Raw genomic sequence first — 8,397 nt, forward strand, 5'->3', positions numbered from 1 at the left:
TGAAAGGCATCGGAAGGGAGCGAGGGAAGGATTCCTCTCAACTGGGACACAAATCAGTATGTAGGTGACGACTGAAACACCAAAATATCAAATGTTAAACACAAATCGGTTATTTTTTAGACTTTTGAAGAGGAATTCAAAGGTGGGAATGCCGGCGGCCGCCATTACGGCAGCCGGAGGCGGAAGTCAGCTGAGCTGTGTGTGACGCGCCCGCGCCCCGGAAGCGGGGCGGGTCCTTCCCGGAAAGAGACGCCAGCTCTGCGCTGGCCCCGCCTCGCCGGGCCGCCATCTTGGCTGAGAGCCGGGGGGTCGCTCCGCAGCGGGGAGGCGTGAGGGTCGCGGCCCTGCACGCTTTTTTTTTTTTTTTTTTTTTTTCTGTGGTGCTCTTTGCCTTCCCTTTCCCCCCTCCTTCCCTCCCTCCCTCGCTTGGCCTCCGGCTGCAGGCAGGTGGGGCGTCCCGGCGGCGGAGGGGCCTGCTGTAGCAGGGAGAGGTGAGTGGGGCCTGGGCCGGCGGGGCGAGCCCGTGAGGGAGCTTCGGGAGCGGGGAGGGCTCGCCTGGCTGTTTCCCCTCCCTTCTCCGGCCTGGTGGGACCCGTCCCGGGCAGCCGGCTGGCTGTAAGCCGTGAGCTCCTCCATTGTCCTCTTCCTCGTTCTTCGGTTCTTCGCTGCCCGGCTCCTCAGGCTGGCGCTTGCCCGCGGAAAGAGGCGCTGGCTCCTGCCCCGCAGGGCAGGTGGGGGGCCGGGGACGTTGTATTTGTTCCCCGGGAGCAGCGAGCTGCTGGTGCTTGGCTGGCCGGACACTGGCGGGGTGGTTTCTTGCTTACTTCCGGTAAACGGTGGTGTCGAGATGGGAAAATGGGCTTGCGGTCGTGGCTTCTGTAAATGTTGCTGTTTATCCTCTGCGTTTAAGATACAAATGTTCTTCCATATAAGGTTTTGCGGGATGTTAAAATGCCAATAACTACACTTAGTGCTGTGAAATACTTCAGTGTATCTTTGCACTCCGTAGTGAGGAGATGCGACTGCAAGGCTTCAGAACAAATAATTGTGTTAAATTAAAAATATACAATGTTTTAAAGTCCAAGCTTGTTTAGAGAGAAATAATTAATTTTATGATTTCGAGAGGTGTGACCTAAAAACATGTATGACTTCCTTCAAGAAAAATTACTGTACGTTTCAAGCAGAGTTACAGGAATTCAGACAAAAGGCAGCTGAAATGCGTTTGAGTAGGATGTGAATATTTGACCGTGTACAGTTGTTGCTTGTCACTTAAATATTATTTCTTTATAAAATTGTACTTGGCTATCTGTTTGAAGTAAAGGAATAGAAAGCGTCGTGTTTTCTTGTCAAATGCTGCTGTCGTATCGTGAGCATTGTCTTACCTCTTTATACAAGCTGTTTGTAAATTTTTTCCTTTTTGTTCTTGCTTGAATTTCCGTGTATAAAGCTAAGTAACTTGCTAAATTTCTCCGAGGAGAAAGTGAGCTAAATAGCAGTTGTTAATTGGTATGTGTTCTGTGGGTGCATGGTAAGGGCTAATGCTTTCTTTGTCTTGTAAGCAGCATGGAATTTCCTTTCTTCACACTAACTTGTCTCATGTTGGATGAGGCCTTCACTTATCTGGAAGAGAATAATGTGGCTCAGAAGTTCCCTTCTGTAACTTCAACTGATTATTAAGCAGGCAGCAGATTTAATTGAAAATCCTTCACCTCAAAGTCAGTAACAAGGTTATTGTGGGTTTTTTTTTGTTTGTTTTTTACTTCAAATAACTGGATATGTAGAAACACCAAATGAATTTCAATCATAGGCAAACTTACATAATATATCCTCAAACGGAATAGCGAAGTGAATCACTCAAAAAGACTGAGCCTTTTAAAACAGTGTTTTAATGATGCGTGTTCAGCCTAAACACAGGACAGCTTACCAAGAGTTTGAGTGGGTTCTGTAGCACAGCACGTTTTCATGGTAGCAATTCACTGTGGGATTTAAACAGCAGTGTTCTGGAAGCGGTGTTTTCCCATTCTGGCAATACGCGGAGTCTCTCAGAAGTGTGTTAGCTGCTTAAGATTTTGCGCGGTTCTTGCCACTTAAAAGTTACAGTAATTTCATTTATATTTTTAAAAAATACTCTGTAAAGTAGATTTTGCAAAACTCTGGAGCTGTGTTCAGTGAAGCATAGTAGTTCTGTATCTGTTAAGACTGTATTGAGATTGTATTTTTATTTTTAAAAAAAAACCAACTAGATGAGCAACAACAGTAATAAGAGAGCACCGACGACAGCAACACAGAGACTTAAACAAGACTACCTTCGAATTAAGAAAGATCCAGTGCCTTATATCTGTGCAGAGCCCCTCCCATCGAATATCCTTGAATGGTAAGAATTAGAGTGAACTGTTCACTCGCTTGTGGAGAGAACAAGATTTTCCAGGTCGTCAAGTCTGACTCCCTCGCTCCTACAGATTGGATGGGAATCTTGGGTTTGGGAGGTGGCGTATGTAACTTTTGCTGAAGTGATATTGACCTTCATTTTTCTAGAGAAATTCATGTCTGATTGTGTGATGGCTTTCGTACTGTTTACATTTCTCTCTTTGTCTTAGGCACTATGTTGTACGGGGACCTGAAATGACTCCCTACGAAGGTAAAAGTTAGCACGTAGCAAAAGCGTGCATGTTCTTTGTGTTGTGATTGGCGTGTAATTGCATGCCTGTTTGAAGGGGCAAAGTATAACTGCTGTAAACGGCGCTGAAAACTGTTAGTGCAGTTTCAAAGTTGGCTGTGACTTGTGTGGTAGCTTGTTGAAAGGAGGTAGCGGTACCGCTGTCTGTTAGTAATGTTTCTGTTATCAAAGATTCTAACAAAACCACGTTTAGGTTAAACTGAAGACAGAAAACTTCCTATTAGTTAATTGCTAAAGGTCTTGGAGCAGGTAACTCACTTTAGATAGTATCTGACAGTCAAATATAATTTCAAAAAATCCCATTTTGTTACTGCATAAATGTTCTCAGTCAACCGAGATGTATATTCGCTCTTAATTTCTCTGGAGAAAGTGAGGAATGTAAAAGCCTTATTAAGTTGTTGTAGTCACGTATTTCACAACATCACGTGGAGCCTCTCACAAAAAGCTTTTTGAAATCAGATTCTTCCTGGGATTGTATTTGCAGTTACCTGTGTTTCTGGAAAAGTAACCCATTTGTACGGTATTAAGTACACTTTGGCTGGTTTTCTTTAAGTGTATGACTGACTTGAGAACAGAAAGTACTGTTTGTAACAAGCATGTGAGAGAATTGCCTCCAAAGTAAATCTGCTGCAGGCGTGGATCGTTATTCCTGTGTTTTAGAGGCACAAGATGATGAGCTTGATCTTTTTAGTGTGAGGGGGAGAAAGAGACAAGTAAAGGGTTTTATTTGGCCCATTTTGAGTAGCAGCTTAGGACTTCATCTTCATGCAAAATAAGTAATTCATCTCTTTATGTAATGCAGGTGGCTATTATCATGGGAAACTAATATTCCCCAGAGAATTTCCTTTTAAACCTCCTAGTATTTATATGATTACACCTAATGGAAGGTTTAAGTGTAATACAAGGTAAGGATTTTCTTCTAACACTTAAGCAATTAACACCGTTTTAGCAATATGTGTAATGTTTAATAATTTTAATGGTAGAAATAAAACGCGCTGCCTGTCTTATCCTTTTGAAGGTTGTGTCTTTCGATCACTGATTTCCACCCGGATACATGGAATCCAGCTTGGTCGGTCTCAACGATCTTGACGGGCCTTCTTAGTTTTATGGTGGAAAAGGGCCCCACACTGGGCAGCATAGAGACGTCAGAGTTCACAGTAAGCTCCAGACTCTGTGATGTGCCTTTTGTCAGCTTAGGGGACGTTGAACGTGACCTCACAATTAAAACAGCAGCAGCAGCTGGCATTTTTGATACTTCTGTAGTAGGCAACAACATACTCATGTCTGATGACGGGCAGATGAATCAAGTCAATTTTAGGTGGTGTGGGGATGGGGAGAGGATTTTTTAGAAAACTTAAAATCCCTTTTAGTAAATGATATGGATAGGACTTTCTTTCTCTGTCGTTCCTTCCTCCTTAAGGGTTTGCCAAGCAGGCAGACCAGTACAGAACACTAATCCCATAAGATGAAGAATTGAGAACATAACTTATGTCTAGCAATGTCTGTTATAGTGAATATAACATATATATTCATAAGTATTAAGTTCTAAATGTTAGAAACTAGTTGGCTAGTGGCTTGCACCATTCTTGTGGGAAATAATCAGATGTTGAATGCTGATATTGTATGCTGTTGCATATACAACTGCTGATAATTTTTGTTTTCTCCGCAGAAAAGACAGCTTGCTGCACAAAGCTTAGCATTTAATTTAAAAGATAAAGTCTTCTGCGAGCTCTTCCCTGAAGTGGTGGAGGTAAGGGCATTCATCTGTGCAATAATTTGGTTTTCTGTAGTTATAGAATCATAGAATCATAGAATAGTTAGAGTTGGAAGGGACCTTCAACGGTCATCTAGTCCAACCCCCCTGCAAGAAGCAGGGACATCAACTTCTCAGTGTAGATCTGTAAGCTAATTATTTAGGACTTTTCCCAGACAGTAACTTGTCAGTCTTGGAGGCCTTTTAAAAGATACTTTTGCGAAGTGTAGGAATTAAAAATGTGAATCTTGAAATTGAATTGTTTTTCTGCTGCACAAAGATCCTTTGTCTAGAGAATCAGATAAGTGTATTTGGGATTGGTGTCACAGCCTTGGCTGAGCTGCACGTGTAGCAGACGTGGTTGCAGTCCCAATATTTTAGACTTGTGTACTATGTGTTCTTGAGTTTGGGTAGGTCAAATTTTTGTATATTTGGACTTGGCCCATCAATACCCTAGATTATTTTTTTGTAATTCTTCTTTAAGATCAGAGACTGTTATATTCTTCCTGCTTACCTTCTGAGAATGGGTGATACCTTTCTAGGGCATGTATCTTCCTTGCACAGCACAAACCCTGTGGGTGTGGTGATGCACGGTTTCTATTGTATATGGGTAACAGCTGAAGGATGCAGAAACTTGCTTTGTGTAAGGTTCTGAAAATGGTTACTCTTTAACCAGGCAATAGTTATCTAGATGGTATAGATTTAAGAAAGAAAGGGAAATAAAAGTATCTCACTTCATTCAGATCTCTAGGATTGTCTAGCCAATTTCCACCTTGATCCTAAAAGGTCTCACCTGTTATGAATGAAGGATGCTCCTTTCTTCACTGCTATCTCAACATGGTTCCTTCCCTGTAACTTAGTGAAGGAATTCAGTTCTTTCAGTCTGCTCTAGAGACGTTGAGAGTTAATTTTCTGCATATCATATGAACGGGAACAGTTTTCCGTTTATGGACTCTAATACTGATGCTCATTGTAATTTGGAATTCTAGACATAACACTTTGTCAGGCAAACTGTTTTGGGTTGTACAAATTTTCACCAAATTGCAAGTCTTAATGCGTAAAGTTTATCTATTCTGGAAGAGTAAGGAAAAGATACCGAAGAGCCTTTTTCTAGCTGTTTCCTTAGGGATAAGAGATACGTGTTTTTGTTGGAGATAACCTGAGGTCATAAACATATCAGCCCAGGTAGTGAAGTAAACATTGTCCCCAGGCAGAAATGGCCTTTTTTGGGCAGAGTGGTGAGTGCTTATGGAACTTCAGATTTGATTAATCTATTATAGGTATTCACAAAGCTCTAGTTTGAAAACTGTCCTCCGTCTTTGTCTCCTTTAGAGACAGTCTTCTGGTAAAAGAAAAGTTTTATCTTCATTTCCTTTCTTCCTTACGCAGATATAAATCTGAGTGGAAGGTTTTAATTGCATTTTCTTACTGGTTACAAGAATGCCAGAGAATCAGAAATACTTTCTGCAGTACTGTTTTGCCAGAACCTAAATCACAGAGATAACTCTGAAGACGATAATAGATAACTGCTGTTGTGTTCCAAGTGCAGGCAGATTTTTAATATGTAATGCTTATTGCCCTAATTCTTTTAAGCTTCTATGATTGCTTTCTTCGTTTTTAAATCTCTTGTGTTCAAAACAAGCTGGACATGCAGGACTTTTTATGCAAGAATTTATCATTTCTGGAAAAAAAGGCTTCTTGTAAAATGTACGTGTGAACTAAAAATAAACTTGGCCAAATGATTGTTAGTGTTAACTACTGAAGCAGGTCACTTTGGAAGAAGCTGGGGAGACTGTACAAATGTATGTGCTGCAGTTAACTCAGTTTAAAAGACGTACAGCATAAAGAAGTGTACTTTGTCCTTTTCCTGAAGTTGTGTAAGAACTTTGGGTTCTGAAATCTTTTCAAAACAACCAATAGCTTCACCACTTTCACTTCCAGCTATTCAGTTTTCTTTTTTTTTTTTCTTTCTCCAGGAGATTAAACAAAAACAGAAAGCACAAGAAGAGCTGAATAATAGACCTCCGTCCCTCCCTTTACCAGACGTTGTCCCTGATGGGGAAGCACACTATGGGCAGAACGGAATCCCCCTTCTTAATGGGCACGTCCCACTGGCACCTGCCAATCATCCAGGTCTCCAGCAGGCCAATCGTAACCATGGACTTTTAGGCGGAGCTTTGGCGAACTTGTTTGTTATAGTCGGTTTTGCAGCCTTTGCCTACACAGTCAAGTATGTACTGAGAAGCATAGCGCAAGAATGAGAATAATAAATCCAAGACCAAATTAGCGGTAGTTGCAGAATGAGTGGGGCTCTGGGCATCTGACTCTGACACTGGGTTAAGTATTTGTTTTACCAAGTTGCAGGTAAAACATTGGTTGGCTCATGGGTTATATTTGGGAAACGGAGTAGTGTTGATTAGTCAGAAAACTAAAAGAAGTTCTGCTCACAGATCCTCTTGTCCTTGCTGCTATCTAGTAGTGGCTCACAAACAAGTCAAAGCATTATTGATGAGACGCTAACATTTCTAGTGCTTTGATTTTTATAGCAGTCCTCCATCTGTTCTTTGACATCTGAGAATCTTAAGCAAATAAGGCTTTTTACTTCATTGAACAATTTTTTAAATTTCACAATTTATGCATATCATATTTTCATTAGGGAAGAGTCTGTACAGGTGTTGAAATGATTCAAGTAGAGATTTCATGTGGACTTGATGAGGGTTTGGTTAATGTGAACATTGCTACATGAGATCGCTGGTTTCTTTTTTAAAATAGAATGAACATCATTGCATATCTAGTCAGTAGTGATTAGATGAGTGGGAAAATAACACCATGTGTGTTAAATGTGTTGTCTAAATTGTCACAATGTCATCGAAAGTTTTATTTGGGCTACAAGAACTGCAGTTGTCGACCTTTAGGAATGATTAGCCAGAAAAAGCATTTGAATCAGTCTTTAGTGGGGATACCCATATCCAGTATTGTTTTGAATTTGTTCACTTACAGATTCCATTTTGGGAGATGTTCTATTTGAAAGCTGTAATACTTCATTTTGATCACAAGGTGCCACTGTTGGAAAAAATAATAAAACTACACACACCAATGGAGAGTGACTGTGTATTCAGAAAATCTCTGGATTTCTTGGGCTTCAATAGATTAAGTAACCCTAGCCCTTGTGAAGAGAAAAAGACAAATGAGTCTGAATAACAAACCAGCTTCTTCGGAGTCAGCTGAATTAATCTGAAGTGTCACTAGCTGAAGTAAACCCTTAAAATTAGTTCCACTTGCTTACTTGAAGATTTGCATAAGCTCTTAAAAAAAAAACCACCACCACCACCAGAAGCCAAAACCCAAACCCTTGTAATTCATCTGAGATTCCCGAAGCTTTGTGCTTTTAGCTGTAAGTTCATCACCGTTCCCCTTCAGGTGACTGATGACTGAAATACCGATGTTTGTTCATGGGATTACGGGACTGTGGATAAACAGTGAAGCTTCTAGGGTAGTTCAAAAGTCTGAAATTACTTTAACTCGGTTTACTTGGTTTTTCCACCCCTGCTTAACTTTATCCAAATGTTTTTTTTCATCGGAGGCAAACTTACTGTGCCTTTCACAATTGACAGTGATGCCTAGTCATCTGGGGAAGAACGCACTCACTGTTAATGGTACAACGAACTGTCAAAGGTGACAGCAGCGTAAAAAGCTCTGCATCTAACTGCGTAGTCTTATTTTAAGTATTGTGAAGAGCCCAAATAAATATTACCTCATGTATCTAAGAATGTTTTTGAAACTTTTATTTTCCCTTTCAGATTTGTTCTCTCTCTGCTTCTCCTTGAATTGTAAGCAAAAATGTATTGCTAACCCATGAGCCATGCACCTTAGAGCATCAATAAATGTGACCAATTCTCCGCAATAGGTAGGAATTATCAAAACTAGCAGAACAGCTCTATACTAAAGAAATCTTAAAGCAGTTCTT

The 8,397-nt window shown here is 40.8% G+C and overlaps 1 protein-coding gene across 5 annotated transcripts; it reads left to right on the forward strand.

The window, feature by feature from the left end:
- Positions 1–276: 276 nt before the first annotated feature.
- UBE2J2 (ubiquitin conjugating enzyme E2 J2) lies at positions 277–7,531 on the forward strand. 5 transcript variants are annotated; one of them, XM_086764510.1, is made up of 8 exons: positions 277–491; positions 1,563–1,715; positions 2,244–2,374; positions 2,598–2,638; positions 3,480–3,582; positions 3,696–3,834; positions 4,347–4,427; positions 6,407–7,531. In XM_086764510.1, the coding sequence occupies exons 3-8, from the start codon at positions 2,244–2,246 to the stop codon at positions 6,689–6,691; spliced, it is 780 nt and encodes a 259-aa protein (XP_086620636.1). In that variant the 5' UTR covers positions 277–491; positions 1,563–1,715; the 3' UTR covers positions 6,692–7,531. The 5 variants fall into 5 exon arrangements, with proteins under 5 accessions (XP_086620636.1, XP_086620638.1, XP_086620634.1 ...); XM_086764512.1 differs by lacking the exon at positions 1,563–1,715 and having other exon boundaries at positions 6,407–6,660; positions 7,431–7,531; XM_086764511.1 differs by lacking the exon at positions 277–491 and adding an exon at positions 669–878 and having other exon boundaries at positions 1,563–1,727.
- Positions 7,532–8,397: the final 866 nt, after the last annotated feature.

Source organism: Chlamydotis macqueenii, chromosome 21, assembly GCF_036417535.1.
Source record: "Chlamydotis macqueenii isolate bChlMac1 chromosome 21, bChlMac1.mat, whole genome shotgun sequence".
Lineage (NCBI taxonomy): Eukaryota > Metazoa > Chordata > Aves > Otidiformes > Otididae > Chlamydotis > Chlamydotis macqueenii.

What these genes read in the sequence shown, in the direction of transcription:
- UBE2J2 (XM_086764510.1), top strand. Translation starts at nt 2,244, where the DNA reads ATGAGCAACAACAGTAATAAGAGAGCACCGACGACAGCAACACAGAGA. An exon ending in AGGTTTAAGTGTAATACAAG is followed by an intron (nt 3,583 to 3,695) that starts GTAAGGATTTTC and finishes ATCCTTTTGAAG; the next exon opens with GTTGTGTCTTTCGATCACTG. An exon ending in TCTTCCCTGAAGTGGTGGAG is followed by an intron (nt 4,428 to 6,406) that starts GTAAGGGCATTC and finishes TTCTTTCTCCAG; the next exon opens with GAGATTAAACAAAAACAGAA.